This window comes from Eurypyga helias, unplaced genomic scaffold, assembly GCF_000690775.1.
Source record: "Eurypyga helias isolate BGI_N326 unplaced genomic scaffold, ASM69077v1 scaffold15103, whole genome shotgun sequence".
NCBI classification, from domain to species: Eukaryota; Metazoa; Chordata; class Aves; order Eurypygiformes; family Eurypygidae; genus Eurypyga; species Eurypyga helias.
The window spans coordinates 395-26,861 of record NW_010243201.1 but is presented as its reverse complement, the minus strand read 5'-3'; the positions used below and the strand labels follow the sequence as shown (position 1 = coordinate 26,861).

The 26,467-nt window shown below is 42.0% G+C and overlaps 1 protein-coding gene across 1 annotated transcript; it reads right to left on the bottom strand.

The window, feature by feature from the left end:
- Positions 1–18,446: 18,446 nt before the first annotated feature.
- DTWD1 (DTW domain containing 1) lies at positions 18,447–25,027 on the bottom strand. Its single transcript, XM_010149324.1, has 4 exons — positions 24,752–25,027; positions 23,554–23,697; positions 22,218–22,491; positions 18,447–18,734 (listed from the first exon to the last, which is right to left on the bottom strand). The coding sequence occupies exons 1-4, from the start codon at positions 25,025–25,027 to the stop codon at positions 18,505–18,507; spliced, it is 924 nt and encodes a 307-aa protein (XP_010147626.1). The 3' UTR covers positions 18,447–18,504.
- Positions 25,028–26,467: the final 1,440 nt, after the last annotated feature.

Here is a 26,467-nt window from a genome sequence, read left to right as displayed (position 1 = left end):
AGAAAACCATCTGATAGTAATCAGACCTGAACTGGTCCTCTTACCTGCCCTTAAGGCTTCCTACATCCTAGAAAAGTGTTTAGCACTAAATCTGGAAGAAATGAGGTGTTGGATTTCATTAATTCTTTAAACCTTTTTTTTTTTTTAAAACCATACCATCACTGGAGAGAAATCTGATGGATGTCCTGGAACTTATCAGAAGGTTACATGGCAGTCAATATGCAGAGTAACAAAGCTTATTTTCTGAATGGTTGTTTCACGGTTAGTTTTGTGTTGGAACCCCATTCTTTGAAATGTCTTTGTGTTACCCTACTAGAATAGCTCATAGGTGTATTAGAAGAATCAAGTAAAACATTTTCCTCTGCACTATAATACATGGAAGGAATAGATCAAGAAAATCTTAAAAGTAATAAATGCTTCAGAGACTGAGAGCGCTGCAACTGAACTGGAAGCAGTAGCAGATATTTTCAGTTTATATTCTGCGTACAGATAAAGGGGACTCTAATTCTTAGGCTTAGATTTTGATCTGATTTATTTTGAGTATTGGGTCAATAATTAGATAAACACTGGATCAAAATTACACACTACATCGTTGCTTCTTAAAGATAAGGGTCAGATAATCCAGGCTAGACAAGGCTTGGAGCAACCTGGTCTGGTGGAAGGTGTCCCTGCCCATGGCAGGGGGGTTGGAACTAGATGATCTTTAAGGTTCCGTTCTAACCCAAACCACGCCACAATTCTATGAAAATCACTGAGGCCAATATTTTTTCCCAGTTGTCCTCCAAATGAGCACTTGAGTGCTGAGATGTGTTCTGGGAAGTTCATGTTGCTTTTTGTTATGTTCCATCTTTTCCACAGGCCGTAGTACAGGCCACATCAGTCATAGAGCTATTCTGTTAAACCCCTCATCTCCTCAGGATACAGTATCTATAAACTGGCTCCATCTCAGCACTGTTAATGTCCTTATATGACACTTTCCCCTTTGTCAGGCTTAAGTCTTTGGACTTAGACTTCTGAAAAGCCCATAAATACTTCTTGAAGATACCAGCCAACACATAGTCTTTGGCCTTTCCGGATGTTCTAAGAATGTTGTCAAATGGCTATATCAGTCTGTTGGTTGGGATTTGAGTATCATGGATTTTTCTGTCTATATTATTTTGGAACATACTTTCAACTTATTAGGTGATGCAGATTAAAAGACAACACATAATTTGAAATTAAGTCACTATGTGCTCTTTAAATAGCAGAAGGAAGACCACATGTTTACTAAATGAGGTCATGTGGGAATTTCAGAGCATTTTTATATCAAAACATTTAAAATCAAAATATGAGAGAATCAGAACTTCATATTTGGCTTGATGAAATACACTACTTTCGCCCTGAATTTGTTCAGTGCAGGGCAAATCTAGCAAAGGTATAATATCTTTCAGCTTGAACTAATGTGATAAGTATTTTTCTCTTGGGACAGAGTACTGAGAAATATGCCTGAAAACAATAAAGAATAAGGCAGTAATTGAGGCATTGTAGGATAATATTAGAAAACAATACGTCAGTGTTGATGGTAATTGAAAACATGTACTCAAATATATGTCAATGGATCCTGGAACTCAATTGCTGGGATGATAATTAGTTTCGTGGTTGCTTGGTGGATAGGTGTCGTAAAAAAGTGCAGAGACCAGCAAACATGGAGGGAGGAATGTCTGATAATCAGCAATGAATATTCACTTGCGTTAATAAACAAAGGAGAACTCTTTCTCATCTTTAAAGATAAACTATTGGTTCTCTGTCCTCCTGGAGATTTTAAAAGCCTTTCAATGCCTTTGTGTTCCTTTACAAAGTGTAGAGCTTGAAGTACAGCAATGCTACATGTTCTTTTTTTCCTTTGTTTTTCAGATTATGTATTTCGACTCAGTTCTGTGCTGTGCAGGAGTGCTGGCAGGCCTGTCTAGTCTGAATAGCTCTGGATTTGGGAATGCCCCTGGTATGACTGAGATGTCAGAGGTTTAGGAGCACCAAAATCCTCACCAGAAGTGCTTGCACAGATGTCTGTAGCCTTGGCTCTGGGTGTCACAATGTGTATGTACACTTCTTACGCAGTATACGTGCTCCATCCACAGCATCCATGTGAAGGGTCATTAGCTAATCTACTGTTCTGTGGGAGGATAGGCAAATATATTATGAAAGTATTCCGAAAGGTGTCACTGAACTAAGGGGGAAGTATAAGCTGGGGTGAAAGGTCTTAATTGCTGATAAAAAGCTTAAGTTTTGTCGAAGTCGAATGTTGTTCTGAACTGAAAAATTGATGTTTCAGAAAGCACCGAAATCGTTAGATGTTTTTGGAACTTCCCATTTATTTTCTCAACTGTAACAATTTTCTTGTTATGAGTTTACCAACTGCCTCAGTTGATCTGAATTCAATTTATTAATTTGCAGGAAAAGAACTAATTGAAAAATTTAATTTAGTTTTAATGCTGATTCTCTAAGGAGGATTTAGTATCTGGTATTATGGAGGCCAATAGAAATTCTCAAAGGCTGAGGTTGAAACTTGGTAAGAGAGAAGAGGAGAAGGTACTTCCTTGCCAGTTTGTCACTTAGATTGTGGTTCCAATACATCCAGAGGCATTTTGCCTGCCTTGATTCTCTGTAGGCAAAATGTGTTTGGAAACTCTGGTGGGTGCATCCACACAACTCTATCCCATACATAAGGAACAGTGGCTTCAAAAGAGCTCTTCTGGCTCTGTTTCTTACAAGCTGTCATCGCAAAATGTTCTAGCAATGTATTTTTGGAAAAGACTTAAATTAGGTTAAAATTTCCTATAACTATTATATTTCTATTTCATTGTACAAAAAGGAAAACAACACGAGAAAGTAAACAGTCCTTTCTTGCTCAATGGTCTGTTTATGCTTTGAGTATGAAACACAATGTAATATTTTATTTTTGGATCAAAATCATTTAATTTTGCAGGTCTTACCATTGCAAAATGAATTGAAATCTCTGACCTTCCTCAGCTCGTAGCTGCATTTCACAGGCTAATTGGTTTGGCAGCAGCAGCTCTGACATGTGTTGCCACGTACGTGGCTGAGCATCCCCACCTTGATGCTCACCCTTCTGCCAAGGCTCCCGAGCTGCGGCCTCCCTGGGCACTCTGCTGGGGTGGGCGTTCAGCGCTGCTGCGGCGACTTACGGAACACGGCTGGGTCCTCTTTACTTTAGCCTGTCATATGACATTCAGGATGAGGTTCACGAGAGGCTGTTTTTGTTTTCCTCAAAACACAGTTGAATCCTAGGAGGAGTCGGGGGGATAATTCTCTTGGATCCTTTGCAAGGAGAGGGAAATAACCTTATAAAATGTAGCTTAGCAAATTTGGTAGGACTGGAACACAAGGAGGAGGAGGTTAGTGACTTTGGCTTTTGTATCGATTAGGAAAGATGTTGATGTTGGTCTCAAGGATTTATTTTTCTGGAATTGCTAGAGAACGTTTAACTAAGGGTCTGACTTAGATTCCATAAAGCATTACTCCCAAGCTTGTGACCAGCTAGTGGCTAGAGGAATTGTAGTAAGAGATCTTTTTGGTCCCTGTGTGTCAACTGTTTCCTGCTGCGGTGGCATACAGCTATCGAAGCTTTGTGTTCTGAATAATCACTGTCTCCTCTTTGCTACTGCAAAGCAATTGTACATCAAACTCCTTTTGTTCTCCCATAATTAAGAAGGCTGAAATAGAAGGAGTCAGGGAGTATGGCAGGAGCTGGTGCACTGGCATTTTTGCTAATTCCTTCCAAAAAAAAGGTCCTAAGTTTTTATGTGCAGTAGGTGGATCTTTCTTCCAGTTAAACTAATTTCCAAGGACACCAGAGTCTTTGGTGTTTTTATTCTGTGTCTGTAGCCTGTCTTAATTTCTAGTGTGTTAGCATTAAGAATATTTTAACACAGCATTGACTTTAGCACTAGAGCAGCCGTGCTTGCTTCCATGTTCGCTGGGCTCGGCACCATTCCTACCTGGGCACCGTTAGTTGGATGCTGGCTCACTGACAGCATCAATGGCTAGTATGAGCATTTTTACATCGGATCCAAGCTACACCCCTGGATTAGTGTGCAATCTGGGTGTTACAGGAATACCCTCAATTACGGTAGAGGTATCGAGGGCAATTCTTGAACCTCTTCATCCCAAATACAAGTAAGGTTTTTGCACACGCATGCCGCTCTTGCTGAATGCTTAGCCACAATGCAGTCTTGTTAGCTGAAAAAAAGTTGGCATATATGATGAGGAGTCAGCGAAGCACTCTGTAGAGTGTTTATCTAGCCCTGTAGAAATGCTTTAACAAGTCTGCAAGAGCCTGCAGGATCTCAGAAACGTCACTGCAGAGGGCCAAAGCTTTTTAGCCAGCAGCAGTGCTGTGAAATACGCTGTGGATGTTTATATAGTCAGATGTATACGTAATCCTAGCCATTGCTGTAACTGTGGGCTCGTTTCAGAAAGAAATAAGAGTAAAGGTCTTGTCCTGCAAAACAACAAATGATTTCAGCTCTTACTATGCCTGTATAATCTTACAGCAAAAACACTGAAGGCATATGACCAAACCCAATAATGCTCATAGGTATCAATCTTCTGCTAACTGGGTGCTTGAATGAACTTTTATTTGCTTTCATTTCACTTATTTAATATTTTAGGAATGATATTATTTCTTGAAATAGGAATTTAATTCTTCTTTCCCTTTTGTGGTGTTTATTAAGTTGCAGGGACTGACACTGAAGCTGCAGGTGGAGCAGATATGCTTGTCACTAAAATACCAAACAGACACTCTGGCTGAGCCTTGTGCGCAGAAGGATTTCTCCTTGACCACTGTGGGTGCCTTGATTGGATCCTCTGGATGGAGCTATCTCATGCTTGTGGTAAGGAAATACCACTAGTTTGTCGCCTATTCTGTGTGAAATAAGACTAGGGCATCTACTTTGGAAACTTTTAGAAAGGAGATGTTGCAGGAGATTGGATGACCAGACTGGCTGACAGAATTATGCTCATAATGGCAGTAACTAATGAAAAGTTATGACAATAGGATCAATGTCTGGTGGGTTTTCTAGAATTAGGATTTGGCAAATGAATTCCTTAGGTACCAAGGACAACAAAGAAATCAGAATATGTCTGGGTTGCATGATGCAGAGCCGTATAGAGTTATCCAGCCAACTCAAGGATTGCAAGCAGAATATATGTGCTGGGAGAGCCCTTCCTCATTCTCCCCCTGCTTTTCAGTAGCCCCTTTACCAATAGCTCAAGCACTTCACTGAACATTGTCACAGGCACGGTGGACTGGGCATTGACCGATGGAGATTAAACTACTGGCCTTTGAAAGAGTTGATTCCTTCAGGTCAGAGTGTGGTCTTACACCGTAGGAGAACTTCCATAGCTTTGCCCCAGTTCTTGCCATTCTGTATGTAACCAGTTCCTCGTACACTAAATCTGGCAATTGGACTTTAAAAACAACTAGGAGAAGCAATAACAGCAGTGTGATTTACTTGTAAAACCAACGATGTAAGTTAATATTTTATAAAATGCTGAATGACCTTCACTGACGGATCTCACCCAGCAAATGACTTTGAGGAAATGGGAAATGTGCTGTTTCATAACAAGCAAGACGGGAGATGTTATTTAAACAAAGAACATCTTTGTTTTGCTAGGGAAAAATGTTAAGGTAGTTTAGGGAGAAGAAGAAAAATGGTTTTAAAATGGCTGAAAAACAAGGTTTTCTCAAAGGCGTGTCTGAAAATCTGTTTGAAATGTGTGATTTTGATGCCAAGTGGGATGCTGAGTTTTTTTTCTTAAAAGAAAAAAAAAAAGGCAATGCAATACTGAACTGTTGAACCATTGCTGTATCGGTTTCACAGCTTGTTAAAGTAAACTTTAATGAGCTGAAGAATAATGCAGTCTGACTTCCCAAACAAACTACATGGGAATTTACAGCAAATGAACTATTTATTTTGGGATTCTTTCAATGGACTTGGAACTGATGTTTAGACCAATGTGCTCATTTAGTATGTTCACATTTAGGCCGTGATCAGATCTGAGCCAAACGTCATTTTGTGGGTGGATATGGCACAGCAACTACAGCAGGAAGGAAACCTATGGAAATTGTTGGAGCTTGCACTGAAGCTGGATTAGACCAAGCTATTGAAATGATAAAGGAGTCTAATTCCATCAATACTCCAGGTGAGAGTTCAGATATTTGTTGTTCAGTTACTCAGTAGTAGGCTTTTCAAGCTACCTTGGGTCTTGCATAATGTTCTGCACTGTCACTTTAATTGTGTCAAAATCTTGTTTCCACTTTCTTTGAATGTATCAAATTCATGCTTGTTATCCAAACATTAAAATTGTTACATCCCTCTTCTCTCCTGACATGACACTCGTGTCCCATCGGATGTTAGCCATCATTCCTGACTGGGCTTTGCCCATACATACAGGCCTCTACAGTCATTACTCCGCTTCATGCCTCATCACCTCTGTCCCATTGCATATTCTAAGCTCATCAGAAACTGGATTGTCCTGAGCTTTCCAACAGAGCACTGTTTTTCTTTACCTTGAATTCTGTTCTGGAAGGCTGCCTGCTGAGTCATTTGCTTGCAGACTTACCTGAGTGCACGTAAGTTGCCCAGCTTCCCTTTGGTAATTCTACTCTTCGGTCTTTGATGCTAATTTTCATCCTTGATTTTAAGTGTTTCAGGGCACAGATTTTGCTTTCTTGTCTGTTGCAGACTAGTGTGAAGTATTAACTGTTACTTAGTGATGTACAAATATGCAAGAGACTTGAAAATTTGCATTATAGACATAAAAAATACAATATAAGCAAAGAAGGGGGTTAAAACAAATGTCTGGTCACAAAATGCAAGGCTGTATTTTTTCTTTCTATGTTTGCAGTGAAACCTTTTGTTCAGATGTATTCAGTAAGTACACTTTTTGGTGACAAGTGGCACTGAATCCCAGTAAGCCCATTTAATACACTCTCCTGGATGTATGTGGCACTAGCGAACGCCGAATGTTTTCTGGTGTAGTGAATTACAACCATAATTAATGTTACAGTTCTAATGAAAAACGTTGATTAACAAGAAGTAGCACACTTGATAAAACAGCACGCGTCTTGGTACTACAGTCCTCATGCTTCTGTAATGATATGGCACAGGACAAAAGGGTTCATCGGGGCCCTAGACCTAAGCCTGCGCTAATCTTAATTTCATCAGGTTTACGCCTTTTGTCATAGGTTTTACTATTGTTGTACGTACCAGCTACACTGTAAGCCAGAGCTGCTCTTTACGATTAGACCTTAATGAACAACGCCTCAGTGAACTCTGCTGGGAGTTTTTCTCATCTTAAAAAATAACGAAGGCCTCTAGCGTAGAGCTGGGCATAGTGAAAATACAAGGAATTTGGGCACAAACCTGAAATGGATATTTTTTTTAACCCTTTGAATGGTACTGGTTTATAGCAAAGAAACATGAGATGAAGTTAGTGAAGTTACTTCGCTGGGTCTCCCACTTTGTGTTAATTCTTTTAAAATAAGAAAATCTGTTGTTTTTCCTAAGAATGGGCAACCTGGCACTGCCAAGATTTATGCAGGGTCATCAGCTATTCAGGCTGAGATTACTCCAAGAATGGCAAGCTTTGGACAACATTCAGTTTCCATTTGCAACAATAACAGAAAAGTGCGTGTCATGATGCTTTAGGACATTTTGATTTCTGTAGGATGGAGGGTACATGGACAATATTAACCGAGGTCAGGAAACATTCCGTTTTCACGCATCTCCTCCCTAGGAATGTGCCAGCTCATCGTTCTTCTTTCGTTGTAACAAATCGCAAAAAGCTATAGCACTTTATGAATACATGTGAACAAAAGACTGTAGTTCCAAACACGTAGGAAAAAATCCTTAAATAACATAGTTTTGAGGCACTGCATTGCCTGAAGCACTTGCTGTGTAGCCAGTTGATCTGCTTTGCACCTCTGCTGGAACCTGAGGTGAGGTCTAGGTCTTCTCTCCCCTCGGTTCCAGGCGTTAGCAGCGCTGCGTATACCTAGGGTTGTAATCAAGCAGGCCTCTCCAGCTGACCCAAGCATACAGTTGGCTTCTTTCAGATGCAGCTGCATGCAGCCCTTAGCCAAATGGATGGGTCATCACGATGAGGGGCCTCTGAGAGGAGAGGGAGATGGAAAAAAAGGAAGAGAAGTGCCAAAGTGCCTCCCCCAGCAAAGCAGGCTGCTGTAGAGAGGGATGTTAAGTGCTGTTGTTTTTGTATAGTCACATTAAAAAAATCCAACAGAAAACATTCAAAGTCCTAGAAATTTGTTACTAGTCAAGATGTTTATATACTCTTCCCCTGAAGATTAAAGAAATTATTTTTAAAAGGGTCAGAGGCTTTATTTGCGATAAAATAGTGAATTCCAGATAGAACGCTGCCGTGTTAAAAACACAGACACACACACACAAATCAATGCTCAGGGTGTTAATGATTTGTGGGTTTAATTTTTGCTCGCTTAATTTTCTCTTCTGGATTTTTTTTTTTCGCTTAAGGCCTAAGTTTGTGAGGATGGCAAGTGGTTTTAAGTGTATTCCCCACTGCATAAGTAAGGAAGGCCATAACAGCTGTGACCTTTTTTCTGCAGATGCACACGATGTCTAGCATCAGGAAGAAAGGCAAAAACTGCTCTGTCCTGCCTCTGAGCCTTCCCCCTCCTTCCGAGGCTGCCGGCTATTAAATCAGAGGGTACGTAGGCCGCTGACAAGGTGGGGCAATTTCAACAGCCCCTTTTCAGATCGCTGAGTCACTGTGCATTGGCCATGTTTCCTTCACATGAGAATTCCTTGCTGCTTTGTCTGTTTTAGAGCTGCTTTGCATCGCTGGACCCAGCTTAATGGATGGGAGTCAAACTGTATGCTTTTGTTCCAAGCAAATATGCAGGTAATACCTCATAAAGGAAGGTTTACGAGCTAAATTTAGTACCATGGGATCTTGAATTTGCTGCCTGTGAGAAGAGTCTGTGTCACATCTTCAGCTGACCGTCTTTAAAATGTTTCTGACTCAATGTCCATCTTAAACTCCATCTGGAAAGGCAAAATGATGTATCTACTCATCATGAATGCCTGAGAAAGGTGCTCTGCACGAGGCTATCTGCTTGCCTTTTATCTGGTGCTGGAAGTTTGTCGACATATTTACATGCATTTTAGAAACTTGGGAACAGCAGGGCAAACAGCCGTTTCTGTACTAGGCTGCTTTTATTCCTCCCTCTGCTCAGAGTAGACCTATGGTTGCCTTACACCTGGAGACTGTTTGGGATGTAACAGTACACTAAATTCCTTTGGCTCATGCACCTCAGTTACTTGGAGGCCTGTTGCAGAAGATACAAAAATGGTACGGCTGGAACATCCTTGCCTTCGCTGGTTGCCAGGCTCCTGGGAGGTGTAGCCAGCCCTATGGTTAGAAAGGTTAAGAGGAATGGAACCTGGAAAGTGATGCTGATTTAATAAGAACTCTAGGAGAATGAACAGATGTGCAGACCATTAAGCTGGACTTTACTGAGCAAACTGTGAACAACTTAAAGGAAAAATCAAAAAGAAAAGAATCCGTAGGCATGTGGATGTCTGTTTGGCAGATGAGTTGCTGCTGCTTCTGCAGATGTCACATTTCACAAACCCAAAAAGAATCGCAGAATCACAGACTGGTTTGGGTTGGAAGGGACCTTAAAGCCCATCCAGTTCCAACCCCCCTGCCATGGGCAGGGACACCTTCCACTAGACCAGGGTGCTCCCAGCCTCATCCAGCCTGGCTTGGACACTTCCAGGGATGGGGCCTCCACAGCTTCTCTGGGCAACCTGGCCCAGTGCCTCACCACCCTGTCCAGGAAGAACTTCTTCCTGATATCTAATCTAAAGAGTTCCTTGAAGAATTCAGTGTGTGTAAGGGTGATCTGGTTGACAGCACTGGTGCTGCAGCTCTAAACTCAGCCACGTTTCCTTACGAAATGCAGCATTCGTGGGCACGGTGGCTAGAGGCTTTAGGAATTATTAGCAATTTTTAGAGCTGTGTTCTACCATCTTGACCCAAGCTGTGGAATCTCTTGGGCTACTGAAGTGCCAGTTCCTGGACCAGCGATGGATTGTGTGTGAATGGAGTGCTGCTTGCATGCAGAGCCGTGGGACTGAGGAACTGCACAGAACAGAGGTCGTAGATTTGGAGCGTGAGTTGTGTTGAAATAAAGTACACGATATAACATAATGGACGTCATCCTCAGATTCCACATATGCGCTCCATTTAGCAACCTCACCAGGGCCTTGCGTAAGAGTGTCTCTTAAATCTTAGGAGTATTTATTTTCATCATATCTTACATGGAGAATGCACCAAATTTTTTTAATAGTTTTCATTAGCACATGCAACTGCCAAGATTCAGCTCTAGGTCTGAACACCAACAGATGGACCTAATTTTTTCATTCAGATGAAACAACAAACTGTCATCATTTATTGTATGCTTGATTAATGTGCTTTGGTGTTGTCCTGATAACTTGAAGCAGTGGCTTTTCCTTTCATAATAACGCATTTGGTAATAGATTTCCTTTTTGTCTCAGATACAGACTTGGCTCTGCTTATTGGTGCAAACGACACAGTAAACTCGGCAGCGCAGGAAGATCTCAATCCTGTTGTCACTGGTGCGCCAACGCTGGAACTCCAGGAAGCAAAAAAAGGGGCTAAAGCCCAGCGACAGAGTTCAGCCCAGCCTTGGTTATGATACGTTAATGTCTACACAGAGGTAAACAAGACATGTCTTTTCAAAACTGACCCCTCACGGGATGAATATGCGTAGGCACGTGTTGAACTGAGAACAGCTGCTGCCCACACAGGGAGGGCAGTCCTCTGCAGCAGCCTAGAAAAAGAAATTCTGGTCACTTCCACAGGACCATCCGTATGGTGGAACAGCTACAGTACTGCGCGCTACTGTGCTTGCTTGAATCCACTCTGTTCGTTTTCACGGACTTGAAAAGATTGCAGATTCCTTGTTTCTTAGCCCGTTTTATTTTTTCAGCGGGTTCTCCTTTTAAACCGAGCAAGATCAGCCAGGCTAGGCCTATGGTGGAGATTATTTTGCATTTAAGAGGTTGGCAGTATAGTTTTGTTGGCACATTCCCTGGGAGCTGCTTCAGGCATTCATTTTAAACCAGTTCCCCAGATAAAGTAAGCCATATTCAAGGGAGAGAGGGAGCTTTTGGCAATATAAATGTTTCTGTGTTATAATTTTGCCAGCACAGTCATGACAGGAAAGAACGTTTGTACTCTTAACTGACACAGGTATGCGGGTTGAAGCTAATGTTCCCAACACACTTAGTTAGACGTGTGTGAGGCTAAAAGAGGAAGTAGCAGGATCAAACCGCTTCAGGTGGGCTGAGGTGCTGCACACCATGTTTCTACAGATTGAAGCTGTATCAAACTGCCTCCCCATTTGCTGTAAACGCAAAAAAAACCCCTGACTGTGCAGCACTGATGTGGCCCAAAGGAAGCCCGTGAAGAGGGAAAGCTTGACAAAATGTTTCACTTGCACAGACTAATCACTAGAAAGTGCAGGTTCAGGTCAGCTGGAATTCGTGCTGCATTTAAAAACCAATGTAGTCATGAAACTGAAGTGCGTTGTGTCCCCCACCCCCAATTTCTGAAAGAAAGAAAACATGATGATCTTGAAATACAAATTTTTATTGAGCATTAGCAGCAGCATTTAAAATGAAGTCTGTGGTTTCAGCTCAAGCCAACTTTTTTTTGCTGGAACCCAAAGTATTGTTCTTCTGCGGAGAAGACACTAAGGACTCGGAGAGAGTCCGACTCTGATTCGTTAGCATCTGTCTCCAAAGCAAACAGATTCAGACACTGTGCTAGGGCAGACCTTCAGGCTCTGAGGGTGGCCTTCACGTGTGGTACAAGCCCATTAGGAGAGACTTCAAAATGGAGTGCATCCTAGGCATGTTGGGTTTCTTTATAATTCAATTTTTAACTGAGAAGTAGTAAGGTTTTCCATATGGAAGGCAGCCTAACTCATTATGACAAAAGCCTCAGGAGTCCTGGAGTACATTTAAACCCAGGACTTGTTGGCATTAACCGACAGACATTAATATGACGAGAGATTATAGCCAATCTTGTCGACAGCATGTCTGGAGACAAGAATGAGGCATAAAATGTTGCAAAAAATGAAGAGTCCATGTTATACCTCACATCTACCTAATTTGATTTGTGAAAGTTACATGTTATTCCAGATCATCTGCATAAAAATGCACTCTCATGGATTAAAGGCCAGGTCTTACCTCAGTTTGGTAGGAGGGAAGATACAAAATTTACAGTTACATGAACAGGTTTACATGCTGCTACTTAATAAAATTATGTCAAGATAAACACTACCATGAACAGAGGAGTTCATAAACTAATTGCATATCATTAATAAAAACCGAAACACCGGAGAAACACTAACTCTGGTCTGATTATTTTATTCTCCAGTGAGTAATCAAAGGACAGCAAAGAAGCCATCGTGTTGCACCATATACAGTATGATTTTTCCATCATGGTCACACGTGTGCATGTTCACTGTAGGTGTTTGTACACGCAACTACCTGAGGTAAACACACTTCCTCAGTACCAGGGAGCTCTTCCTCCCTTCTCGCTGAACAAGCGGCGGAACATGATCCACGGCATTTCCTCAGGGCAGGGGAGTCACAGTTTCTGTGCAGTTCAACACTCTTGAAACTCCTTTGCAGTTTTACTCTCTGCATTGCTTGGGAGTAACCTGTTCACACCTTTGGCCTCTCCTGGCACGCCCCATTACGCCTGGATGGGTAAATGTAATACTTCAGTGTTGCTTGGAGATGCAAAGAACCTGTGATACGTTGAAATGAGTAGGAAACCCAGAGTAGGAAACTCAGAGTGCTGATACCCAGATTGGTGAAAAGGTATGGAATGCTCTTTGTTTTTCCAGTGTGTTGTTTGGAAGGATAATACAGCTCATGGGCTGGGTAGCGCAGCCAAACTCAACAAATGAATTCCCAGTCAAACGACTCACCTGTCTACGGTAACAGGCTCAGCTATATGGCTGTATCTAATGAAAATATACATTTGCTCTGTGCACAGAAGAGTTTTTTCTTCAGTTTTGTAAACTCTGATACCACACTCGGATTTTTCTTAATGTTCCCTAAGACAGAAACAGCACAGGAGAAAATCTTTTGGCTTGTGTCCTAATACATTTATTGCTAGGAGGGCGGTACAGATTTACTGGGACTTACACATGTATGCATCCTGCTGTACAGCCCTTATCACTGGCGCGGGAATATTTTACAGTCAGAACCTTTGAAGTAATAATACTCAGCCTTTCGATTTCATGCTGAGTGCAACTGGCTTATGGGCCCAGCTTCATCTGTGGAGACACGTTATTGGAGGCAGGAATTAACTGCAGGTAAGGGAAGGGCAGAGGATGTCAGGTTGGGTGGGACTCACTCTCAGTTATACTGGTGTGGAGCATTTTCTTCCGCTGACTCTTCTGTGGCATGTTTTTAAACACCCTATTGCAACACGAGTGGTCTGAAAAGCCAGCAGTAAAACCACAGTTGACTTGAATGTGATTAGCAGCACGTGTGTTGCTAAAGGTAAACAAAGTCTGTTTTGCATTAAAGCATAGAATCATAGAATCATGGAACGGTTTGAGTTGGAAGGGACCTTAAAGCCCATCTAGTTCAAACCCCCTGCCATGGGCAGGGACACCTTCCACTAGACCAGGTCGCTCCAAGCCTCATCCAGCCTGGCCTTGGACACTTCCAGGGATGGGGCATCCACCGCTTCTCTGGGCAACCTGTGCCAGTGCTTCCCCAACCCCTCCGTAAAGAACCTCTTCCTGATATCCAATCTAAACCTCCCCACTTTCAATTTAAACCAGTTACCCCTTGTCCTGTCACTACAGGCCCTTGAAAAAAGTCCACCCCAGCTTCCTTGTAGCCCCTTCAGGTACTGAAGTAGTTCCCACCTCTTGCTGTGGGACTCAAGAACTATTTGAATCTTCTTCTGGCAGGTAGAAATGAAGAAACCACACCACTCTGAGTGTCTGTAAAAGTTTAATGTGATAAACTACCTTCAAAATTCTACAGCATCTGGTTTTTCTTCAGACCCCATAAAATGCCAGCAATGTGTTCTCTTTCCCAACAGGTGAACAGGAAGAATGTTGTACATTTTTCATATAAACACTTCCTTTTAGCGTTGGTATTACTAAGTGTCACCAGTCAAAATCAACGTTCTTACTCCTGACAGCACTGGAATTTAACAGAAACAAAGTCTCTCGAGACACAGGGTAACAGTTCGGGAATCGTGCTGAGCAGTTCAGGACCTCACTGGGTGACCTCACCTTCTGCCATCAATAGCTGAGCATCCCACTGCTGCACGGCCTCTCCACCTGGCTGGGAAAGCTGTCCTGGTTTGACATCGCTGCAGTCACTGCCAAGTTTTGTGTTGCAAAGCAGATTCGACGAGTGCAGCTGATGCGCAGCTTTTTGGGATACTCTGAGACGCAAGTTGATGGTACCTGCGAGCGTGTTACCTGCGCAATAGTAAATGATGGGGAATCAAGGAAGTTTCCCCACCCACCCCCCATTTTGGTAGTTTTCAAAGATCGGTGGAATGGATTTTCACGTCACATTACGCTTGACAGTACGCTCTGACTATCATTTATGAAGGCAGACTGATTCTTGAAGCATTCAGGCAAAATACTGAAACTCAGTGCAAGAGAAAAGGAAGAGCCGATCGCTCTGCGGCTCCGCAGTCGGGCCTGAAGAAGCCCGTGTGGAAAACCAGATGGACTCCAACTGAAAAAAACTTGCCAGAAGCAGTAGCAAGGGGTTTACATCAGGTGAGATTACAAGTGCTTTGGAAGGTTCGGCTGTAGATTCCGAGCTGCCACCTCTTTTCCTTCTCAATGCATCTTTACCCCATGCGCTGCCATGACCCTTTTTTCAACCTAGGCTTGGATGACATTTGTGCTACCTTCCAGGAAAGGAATTGTTTTTTGCAGCTCCCTCTCGTATTCATTTAGAGGAAAGCATTAAATACTCCCTCTGACCAAGCGCGCAGGCACGCTGAAGTGCAGCCACTTCACGTTCCCGGCCAAAGAAAGAACAAAAATACCCACAGTAAGCAAAAGCAGATGGCTTCAGTGGCAGGAAATGAATGAGCCAGAGTGCAGGTAAAACGGCTCTGGGAACACATCGGGGAGGTTTGCAATGACAGGTTCTTTGTTATCGGGGGCCTCCCCACAGCCAGCCAGATGTCTTCTGTTGGGGAAGGAGACAGAGATGCTCTTCCTTTTCCTCCCCCTTTAACTGATGGCTGTTTAAGTTACCGCTAATGGAAGCAGAAGCCTGTTTTCCCCCTTGCTCTCTGATGCTTTTGGAAGCAGAAGAGAGTTGGCGAAGGGGTATGCTGATAGGGAAGAACAGGCCCAGAGCTGGCCGTTACCTCCCCACGACCCTCATTTCAAAGAACAGGGAGGTCAGCGCTGCTAATTGCACTTGAGAGGATTTACCACTCGATCGCATTCATTTGGTGAGACAAAATCATTCTTTAGCCTAAAAGCTGGAAAATTGTTATCAGAAGAACGTATTGAGACATTTTCAGTGTGAGAAGATGACTTGGTGGGTCTGGCTCCTTGTAACAGTGCTGAAGTTAAACCGAGGTTTTAAATATTTTTACAGAGGGGAGAGCAGGAGGTGGGAGAGAAGGGAGAACTGCCTCTGCTTCTCAGACAGAACAGGTTTGCGGCAGGAGTGACGATAACCCCCTCCCTGCCCTCGTAAAAGGTTACCACAGAACACCAACAGGCCGTAATTAATTACAGGTATTAGATGTGCCTCTGTCACTCGGTATAAGAAGGATTCTCACATTACACAGAGGTTGCACTGGAAGAAAAACAACCTGAACCCAGTTCCTGGACACAGCGCTCCAGATTTGAAATCTTTTCTGTACGTGGATTTCACCTGAGAATTCAAATGAATTCACTTTTGGAAGAGATTCGTAATTCCCATTGTTCAAATGAAGTAAGGTACACGAAACTTAAATTTGCAAACCATTATTAACCTTAGGAAACTATTTTCCAAAAGTAACAAAGAACAGCTTATATAAGCTTTTATCTGACCTCTGCTTCTTAAATAAAAAAACATGTTTTCAGGGAAATGTGCCTTGGAAGTAACTCCCCCCTCCCCCCCGCCTCGATTTTTCTCTCTGGTTCTTGTAAAACATTAGGTCAGTGGGTTCATTTTATTTTTGTTTGTTTAAAGTGGGTGAAAGTTTCCTTCTCGAGCTATTACACTTGTGTGATTTAAAAAACAATATTACAACAATCTTTGTTTAAGAAATACAAGAACAGATGGAAATGTCAAAAGACTATCAAAATTCATACCAAAGGAAATGGCGTTAATCACTGCAAAAAGCCCAAATAACTCAACAGCATTAAGAACCGAATGAATACGAAATGTATTCAACAGCACCATGACAGGACTGCGAGAGTTGGGCTTGTTCAGCCTGGAGAAGAGAAGGCTCCAGGGAGACCTTATAGCATCTTCCAGTGCCTGAAGGGGCTACAAGGAAGCTGGGGGGGACTTTTTACAAGGGCCTGTAGTGACAGGACAAGGGGTAACAGGTTTAAATTGAAAGTGGGGAGGTTTAGATTGGGTATCAGGAAGAAGTTCTTCCCGGAGAGGGTGGGGAGGCACTGGGACAGGTTGCCCAGAGAAGCTGCGGATGCCCCCTCCCTGGAAGTGTCCAAGGCCAGGCTGGATGAGGCTGGGAGCAACCTGGTCTAGTGGAAGGTGTCCCTGCCCATGGCAGGGGGTTGGAACTAGATGGTCTTTAAGGTCCCTTCCAACCCAAACCAGTCTGTGATTCTATGACTGCTGATTTTTCTCATTGCCTGGCAAATGAACTCCAACACAGATGTGTATTTCACAATTATCTTTTTGTTCTGGCTTCCAGCCTCTGTTTGCCATGGTGCTGTTACAGCTCATGCAGACTTTGTGTGCACTCACGGCACAACCAGCACTTCTTGCAAACGGAGGAGACGTGTTCGTTGCCCACTGAAGTATGCGATCGCTTGTGCAGGTAAGCATACAGATCTGAAGAGAAGTATGACCTGCGGAGCGTGTATTTGTACCTTCTATTCTAAGCAGTATTAACATTGATTTCAGTATCCTGAGGCATTAAAAACCATAGTGCCAATCACTCGTTTGAGCTTGTGTGGATTGCTGTGTAAGTGTAAAAAGAATTCAGTGAAGTATTTTTCAAGGCACTGTTTCTGCATTCAGCGGGGTGTGAGTGCCCTCCTGGAAAGCACGCTACAGGTGGGAAGTCAGGCAGGAAAATATGCAACAAAAACTTTGAACTGCTTGTTTAAAAGATAATCTATTATAATTTTCCCATCTGTGTCACTGATAAGATTTAGGGGTTTTTAACACACTTCTGAGAATATTCAGAAACATTTATCCATCTTATATTGTACCTCTAATGCAACGTATTTTCTACCTTAAGACTGTAAGTTTTTGCCACGTGAATTCTTCTGGCAGAACACCCTATCAGGATAAAAATATATTCATAGAATCATGGAAAGGTTTGGGTTGGAAGGGACCTTAAAGATCATCAACCCCCCTGCCATGGGCAGGGACACCTTCCACTAGACCAGGTTGCTCCAAGCCTCATCCAGCCTGGCCTTGGACACTTCCAGGGATGGGGCATCCACAGATTCTCTGGGCAACCTGTCCCAGTGCTCCCCACCCTCTCTGGGAAGAACTTCTTCCTGATATCCAATCTAAACCTCCCCACTTTCAATTTAAACCCATTACCCCTTGTCCTGTCATGCGTGGTATAATGATGGTTAAGAGCTCGCTCTTTCCTATCACTAGGACGATTTTCCAGAATGAAACTTGAAAGTACATCATTCATATTCTAGTCACTTAATGTGCTCTTTAATTTTGTATTGGTCCCCCCCTCCTCCCCGATTAAATACCATCCTAATAGTTTCAAGAAGTTTTTGATGTCATGAAAGTGACATCGGTATTCGTGGGTCAAACACAAAGAAAACACCTGACACGAAGTATGAGCAGTAATAAAAAGTTAGCATGCTAATTTCTTTTTACAGTTAGAGATGGCTCCTTCTGGCAAGAGGGGCCAAGCCCTCCTATCCCCATCTCAGGAAATCATCTCACTATGATGAGCATATCAGGTCTGTAGGTTCAACCGCAGCAATTAAGTTTTCATCTAAGTAATTCTAATCAGACTGCTCATCAGAGTAGTTCTACAACCTCAGGTGTGCAGGACGTGAGGCTTGCAGCCCACTTTGGGACTGCCACTGGGGCCGTTATTAAGAGTATGATCTATTTCCTGTTAGATAAGAACACTTGTGCAGGTTATCATTACAAAAGAAACAGATTACAGTGTAGTGAAACTTACCTCTAGACAGGTATCTTACTCTTTTCCTGCACAACACTTGGCATTTTTAATCAACGTGTACATAAATGAAAAGAAAAAAAGGAGATTATCATATTGTCCTTGGTACGTCTCTTTCAGAACCTCCTGATGATAGTCCACAAGGAAATAATAAATCGCTTCTATTGTGGAAAGGTAAGTATCTGGCTTTCCCTTCTGGTGACGCCAAAAGCAAGTTTTCCTCGTCTTCAACTCAATTTGCAGCAACCCTGTCAAAACCAGAAAAAAGCAGCTAGGTGAGACAGCGTGGATTGGTGGATGGGGTGCCAAACAAGCCTTTAGTTTTGTTTCCTGACTTTGCTGCCAGCCTGCTGGCTGCTGCATGCAAATAATTCCTCCACTTTTCACCTGTAAAATGGAGGCAGTAACGATCCTCCTTTGTGAACCGCTTTGAAATTCGATGGACAAAGTGCTGTGAATTCTGGGTTGCAACCCTTGTATTTGCAATTAAACCCTGCAGGCTACCCTTGCGTTCATACGGCCTCACAGCCCGCGGTAAACCGCAGCGCCTCTTCCGACGGGGAGAGTGAAACCCACACCTACCGAGACCCGTCATCAAACTTCACCTCTGGCAAAGCCAACAGCCTTCAAGTGCCAGCCAGGATCACTCGGTTAGTCTGGCTGAACTGAGGAGTATTTGCTAAGAGCCAGACACTTCTCAGTTCTGCTTGTAAGTAACTGAAATCTCACTGGGATTACTCAGGAGTAAGTAGGCCAGAACCTGGCCCTTAATTTTATTAGAGACTAAAAGCATTCCCACTGGAGATGAAAGAAAGAAATGTATGGCATATGGAAATCTTATCTACTGTAGTTTCTGTAACTCTTTTACGAGTCCGATGAATTTTAAACATGTACCTTGATTTTTATGTTCCTTAAGATGCACAAACTACTCAAAACTAAAACCACTTTCATGAGTAATCACTTTGTAAGCAAGAAGGATAGCTGGACTCTCAAGAGTAGCGTATACACTTGTCAGTACTGGGATCAGCCTGTAAAATTATCTCTTTCTAAATGCTAAAATTAGAGACCAAGTGTGTCATGGAATGGCTTAGTACATGTAATAGTATAAATAACAACACGGTTTAAGAATTGCTTGGAAGTTATGGATGGAGACATTGCCGTAAGGTCCAAATTCAGGGGCGCCAGCTGGCCGATAGCCCGGCACTTGTAATTCTATACTTTCTCCCTTCAAACTGCTTCGTTCCTTCTAGTGTAATTGCTAGGTGGGCTGCGTTGTTGGCTTTGCAGGTAGTAACGTTTGGTATCTTGCATCGTAGAAGAAACATCTCCCACAGCATTGAAAAAAATTAACAGGAGATTCCATCAGTGAATTTAAATGTTACTGTTGGCATTTCAGCACTAAACATTCAAAACAACGTAGTCCAGTTACCTCTAATAATGCCACACGTATTCAGAACAGCAACAGGAAACTGCATTAAGCCTGTTTCCCGCAAGAGGTTTCAATACTTGATTTCTCAGCCCTCACCAAAGTGAAAACTTTCACCAAATTCAGAGATATTTCCATCCTAACAGCACTGAGCTAAACTGAGGGGACGATTCTGCCAACGTAAGCTCCCACCTATCCGTGGTCTGACTACAAACAAAAGTTCATGGAAGGCAAGGCCACTGCCACTGCCGAGCTTACTGCAAAGGCAGGATCAGTGGATTTCCAACACAGCATTCCAGAAGTTCCGTAACACAACTGATCTAGGTTTGTTTTCTAGGAACGTGTAGACATGCTGCTTGAGGACACGGTCTAGTGGGTATGGGAGTGTTGGGGTGATGGTTGGACTGGATGATCTTGTAGGTCTTTTCCAACCTCAGTGATTCTGTGATTCTGAAGATATATTACACCACTTTTCCAAGAAGATATAGTATTTTTTATCCAAGCTTTCTAGGCTATGTTTTATGAGGTATGTACTCGTTTGCTTACTCCTGCTGCTCCATTAGCCAGATGTACTCTCTATATAAACGCAGGCTCACAAAAGCTTTTCTTTACAGTTTCTTGGATTCTTTAATGCTTCCATCCAGCATTTCTTGTAACTTCACCTTTCTGAGTAAGTATGGTACTTTCTATTTGGAATTATGAACATTCCTTTTTGATACAAGGAGTATTTTGTTGGATGATGATCTGTAGTCAAACTGACAAATGACAACAGTTCTCCCTTTTCGTGTGTGTACAACAGAAAAATGACATCAGTTAATGCCTAAGGAAACCCCATTCATCTCAGAAGGCAAAACTGCAATCCCTAGAAGGAATATTAAGGCAACTAATGTCCTTTATGACAGGCACGAAGCAAAGCAAGGAATGCATGGGCTGTGCACGCCGTTGTACCTGATGTATGGAGGGTAAAATTATCCCTGGGGTGTGGATAGGAGAGAGTGAATTGCATGACACTGGTCACACCTTAGTGCAATCCTGAAAGGTGCTGAGGGAAACAGAGGAGAATACAGCTGGAACAGAGATGATGTTCTAGAAAGTAGGCAGGAGTCCACCAGATCAGCATTCACATGGGGTAACCAGAAACCATCCTTTAAGTGCTCCGAAGTAACAACAATCATGATTTTCTGACTGATATACTGCATAAGCTTCCATGGAAATCTTCAGTTTCCCTGACTGACTGTTACTTTTCTTAAATTAGTCCTTTTAAAACAAGTTCCAAATGCTTTATAGTAACTTGCAACATGCAATTACTCTAATCTTTATAGTAATACTTCAATTTATTTGACAGAGTATGTTTTGTGTTAAACTAAATACTTAGTAACAGGATTTTAATTAGCCAATACATCATACTACCATGTGGGATTCTTTAATAAACTGACCAGACGCAAGGCAACATTGATCTTGCATGTAAGAAGTCTGCAAAATCCCTTGTAGGGTCCGGAGCAAAGCAGGCCCTAGTAAGCAGCTATATAGGTTACATATAAACTTGATAGCCAGCCTCTCAGCTAAGTGCACCTTTGTCACTAAGGAAAGTGTTTCAAACTCCCCTTTATCTCAAATTAAACAGAACGCTATTGCTACATCGTTCTATCTTTTGTGGCTTTAGAGTACTTAACTATAAACTTCTTGTCATGAAGCTAGGACAAAAAACGCTTTGCAGAGTTACAAGTTTTTGCTCTTGGAGCTGGGAGGGTGTGGAGGGCAAGCAGGCATTCCCCTTTTGTCTGGGAATGGCCATGAAACAAAGAACTGTACTAGAAAAAGAAACCAAGCCATGAGATGCTTGTGCTCTATCTCCTAGATCCCTCGTTCACCTTCTAGTGGCCTGTCTGCCACCAGTATGCACAAAAATGCTCCCCTGGGTGTCCTGAAAAACCAGACAGCCACCTGCAAAGGACATTTCTGCCTTCCTTCAGTGGTCATTTAAACTGTTGTTCTGTTGTCTAACACAACAGCTTCCACTCTGTGAGACTGAGGAAATTTGCTCCAGTAGAGAAGTGGGAGATATAAATGTAAATGCTTTAATAGTGGTCTTGTCTTATAATCTGTTTTGCAAAATGATATGAAAAGTAACAGGGTCTTTGGCTCAGGAAGTCTTCCACAGCACTGAATAGGCTGTTGAATCTTTCATGTACACTCAGATACAGGGTTAGGTGTACTTACATCATGCTCAGGTCTGTTACAGAGACAATGTATTTCCCATAATCATTCCGGTAGCAACAACATATCAATATTAACTTTTCTTTACCTTGAAGTCGTTCATCAGTTATTATTTTGTTAGTCTGATTCCACGTACTGTCAATAAATATTATCTTCTTCAGGCTGGTGCCTTCATTCCTGTTGCTTGAGACACATTCGTTTAGATTTGTTTCTTCTTTAGGTTCTATTTTTGCCTGCTTAAGAAACGGCTCTCCGGAGCAGTCATCGTGATTACCACAAACACCCTTCTTACTGTATTTCTGGAGATGGGAAGCAATATCTTTTACTGCCACCGAATTGGGGCCAGGAAAGATAAGTGCTATCTAAATGAAGAAGAGAAAGAAATCTGAGTGTCAACAAAATCTAACAGAACACCAGGAATTGTTTCAATAATGCACAGACATTTTCTATCCCCACCCACAAGCATTTAAGTCAGGACAAGGTGAGTATCTCTTAGAAATATTCTATTGTCTAAAATGTTAAAGTAAAAAATAAAGATACTTGGACATCTTTAAATGTCACCTTTATGCCTTTACTATGAACACTAATATTTCTGTAAAAAAATGGGTTTTCAGCCAAGACAATGGCATCAGTCCTAAGAAAGTTCCAGTTTCACTTGCCATTGCAGTATATGGGAAAGGAAGGCCATAGTTTCCAAATCTGATCTAAAATTTGTGATTAAAGAAATAATCTCTTCTGCCCTTGTGTCTATTGCAGGTCCCACAGGTATCTCACATGAAGAAGACTGTGATGGCCTTACTTAGTACTTTCCAGTAGCTTACTGCAGCATTCAGAATCTGGGACTTGGAAAGCTTGGACAATACAAGGTATCTGCAATCTCTTCCCACTTTTGCCTGCCATCCCTGCTGTTCTTTCTGCTTTTTTCCAGCTGTCTGCCTCTTTGCCACCTAGGCTTTCTTTGATGGCTTATTCCTCAAAAAAAGTAACAGCTCTAGGAGATATATGTGTTACCCTCTCCATGTAGTCAAACAACAGTGAAAAGTGTTAGCTATGGCATCAAATGGGTAGATATTAAACTGCTCTTTAACTTCCTGTAAGTTGAATACTTTCATATGTTTGGGCGAAATATTTCTTAAGGTACACAATTAATCAAAGTAACCATTATCTCTGGAGGTGAAGATAGGAAATTCAAGGTGGGTTGTTAGTGCAGCAGTTTTTGTAAGCTTTGGAGGACAGCCCATAACCAGCATACAGCTGTAGGCCCAAGCTTTGAGAGAGCAGAAGGCTAGGGGACTGGGTTAATAGAAGGGTGCTTTCGGCCCGCTCCTTCCCAGCAAAGTCCCACATCACTGCAGGACGAAGAACAGAAGCAGCCTCTGCATTCCCTCTGCACAGAGCCCTGCTATCTATATAGAATTTCTTACTTCATGTCTTTTTTCTTCATACTCTGGAATGCAAGGGTATTTATAAATTGTAACATCGTCAGGTGCCAGGAGCTTAGCGTGCACAGCAGTGCTTTTGCCATCCGTTTCATTCGGGTGTTTAATAATGTCAATCTTCAAAGGTAGCTACAGTAAGAAAGAAAAAGAAAAGCAGTATTTATGATCATATATACAGCTACAAAAATTCATGTAAATCCAGGAGAAATCCCTATGGGTAGGTAATTAAGACATATTGAACAACTGCTGACAATGTTTTTGTTTTAATAGGTTTACAACCAAACTACGGAGAAGTGACGAGAAGCACATGTTACGTTCTCTCAGTTCATGGAAATACCTAAGTCTGCAATTTGGAATGCTGCAGCAGTAGTGTGGTACAACGTCTAGAAAGAGCATCAATAAGGTAAGTAAGACACAATCTTAATTTGAGCAATATAATGGCCCTAACTAGGAATACTTGTCTATTAGGTATTTACCCTATTGCAAAAATGGCTATTTCAGTGAAAATACACCTAAATCCACTGGTCACGCTTCCAAAGTACATCTGAAGCATTTTCACAATGCTGTCAAACTAGAGTGTCTTCAAAATGCATTTCAGTTCCTAGGTGATTCTGCAAAATGTCCCCTTTGATGGTTTCTCCAAGTATTCTAGCTAAAGGGCCCTACACTTTTTATTCTTTATTATTTATATTTGTGAGAATTGTTATCTGAATTATACAACCATGACATTTAGGAATGCTTTTTATCTCACATTTATGTAAAACTGTCTTGGTTATGCAGCAATCATGGGTTTTGTTCACAATATACTCTGTTCTGGCTAGAGTTACTAGAAATTGAAGAATGAAGGTACGAGCACTGTCCAGACACTTCTCAGCATTAAGTGAAAACACAGTCATTTTCATGAGAAGCTCAATGACTTCAGCTTCATCATAAATGAATATGAGATACATAAATGTTTATGTGAGGACTGTAACACTCTCAGTGTCTGTACACGTAATCCCTCAAATAAGAACAGTAATTTTATCTAACTGTAGTTTATTGATACTTATAGCTGTACTAAAGATGAATGTCCATAAAGAATGAATCAGAAAAGAAACGGTCACAGATAGACTGTCTGTTCTTTGTCCCCAGTAAGTAAAAGGCACAAGAATATTATAAAAACTCCAGCATAAGAAATATTAACCTTCACAGTCGGAATTTCTTTGGTAGGGACGGTTTCAACCGGAACAAAGCATGTATAACAATAAAACATCCTTGAGCTGCTGCATCGGGGGCATTTTGATCTCCCGCTCCTTTTCGCCTTTTCCAGTACTTCCTGTGATGCTAACTGCAATTGCTGAAGTGGGTTATCTTGAAACGAGGCTGGAGTCTGCAATTCCAGACCTTCCAAACATTCAGTATTTCCTTTTGGTCCTTGAGAGTTTTCGTCATGTAAAAGTGCAGGTGAATTTAAAGACATGGTTCACTGAAACAGAACATACGTTGTACCTGTTAAAATCCAATATACTATGGACTATCTGCTGGAAATGATTATGTATGATCCTACGTAGCAAAAAATATTCCTCAAAGAAGGTATTTTCAATAACAGAATAATAAAATCATCTGATGCAGTTGTTAGAGCACCAAGAACTCCAAGCAGATTTCAGAAGAGCATGAGAGGGATAGCTAGAAAGATCTTGAGATCTGTATCCTTAATGCACATATATGCACACTCATCATTTGACTACAATAAGGTATCCTGCTCCCTTGTGCAGAATTCCATTTTTCCTACTGGTAGAATCAGTGTGTAAAAGCTTGTGAAGACAGTGGCAGACACTAACTACCTGGACCAGCAGTTCCATCCGTCTTCAACGTGACTACTGACAACGAATTAAGTGTCCTCAGGCCAGAAATCCGTAACGGAGAAGCTAATTGTACACATTAGCTCTCAATCCTGGCATTTTGGTGTGTGGGCAAACCAAACTCCCTGCATGAAATCCCTGTTGACAGAACTTTGTGAGATAAAAGAAATCTTCTAGGAGCAAAGCTGAAAAATTAGTCTCAAGAGCTAAAACATGGCTTTGGTGCTCCATATATCAGAGATTAAGTGCTGACCCAGTCTAGAGTCACTCTGCAAGGTTATTTAATACCACTGATGGATTTTTCCAGGACAGATGTCTCACCCACTGCAGCTGGCATTAAATTTTCCATGTGAACTCAGAGTGATGTATCAGAAACTGACTGTATGACCAATCCAGGCGGCACTAGCCGAGTGCAGAGGTTCGTAGTCACAGTTTTAGCGTGAAGCCCTTCCCACCACATCACTCAGGCTCCTCTCTGGTCCCCAGAGCAGCCCACAGTCAGGAGCCTGCGCAGCCTGCAGTAGTCGTAAACCGCCTTTTGCACTCTGCTGCATCACTTAAAATGAAAAAAGCCATTCTTAGTATTTACTTTCAACTAATTTAGGTTTACTTTTACATGTCAGGGATCACACTTGTGAAGTGATGTAACAGAAGAGTAATCTTTCCCAAAAACAAACACTAATTCTTGAGATGTCATCCAAAATTACGCGTTTAAATAAAACTGAATGCAATTTAATTGCAAAATAACAAAACCAAAACACTTGGCTACCTTTCCAATAAGAATTTTAAATTAATCCCAGAAAAATTAGTTGTTATTTTCTGGTAAAATTAAATACTCCTGCATGCTCTGATACCTTCCCCTCCCCTGCTGCCGAGCTCTAACTTTGGAAAGGTCAGGATATCCAGTCAAATAAACACAAAATCTATTAGGCACACAAATGCTATAGTGCAATTTGCTTCTAAATCTCCGACATAAAGCAAGCACACCCCGCATCTCCGACTATCCCCTACCCTTACCAAGTTTCCTCCAGAAGCAAAGAGGGTGAGAGGCCCTGTAA

Coding starts and splice junctions, on each gene's coding strand:
- DTWD1 (XM_010149324.1), bottom strand. CDS start 25,027: ATGTCTTTAAATTCACCTGCACTTTTACATGACGAAAACTCTCAAGGA. Junction 23,698..24,751: donor AAGAAATTCCGACTGTGAAG/GTTAATATTTCT, acceptor TTCTTACTGTAG/CTACCTTTGAAGATTGACAT. Junction 18,735..22,217: donor AACTGATGAACGACTTCAAG/GTAAAGAAAAGT, acceptor TGGTTTTGACAG/GGTTGCTGCAAATTGAGTTG.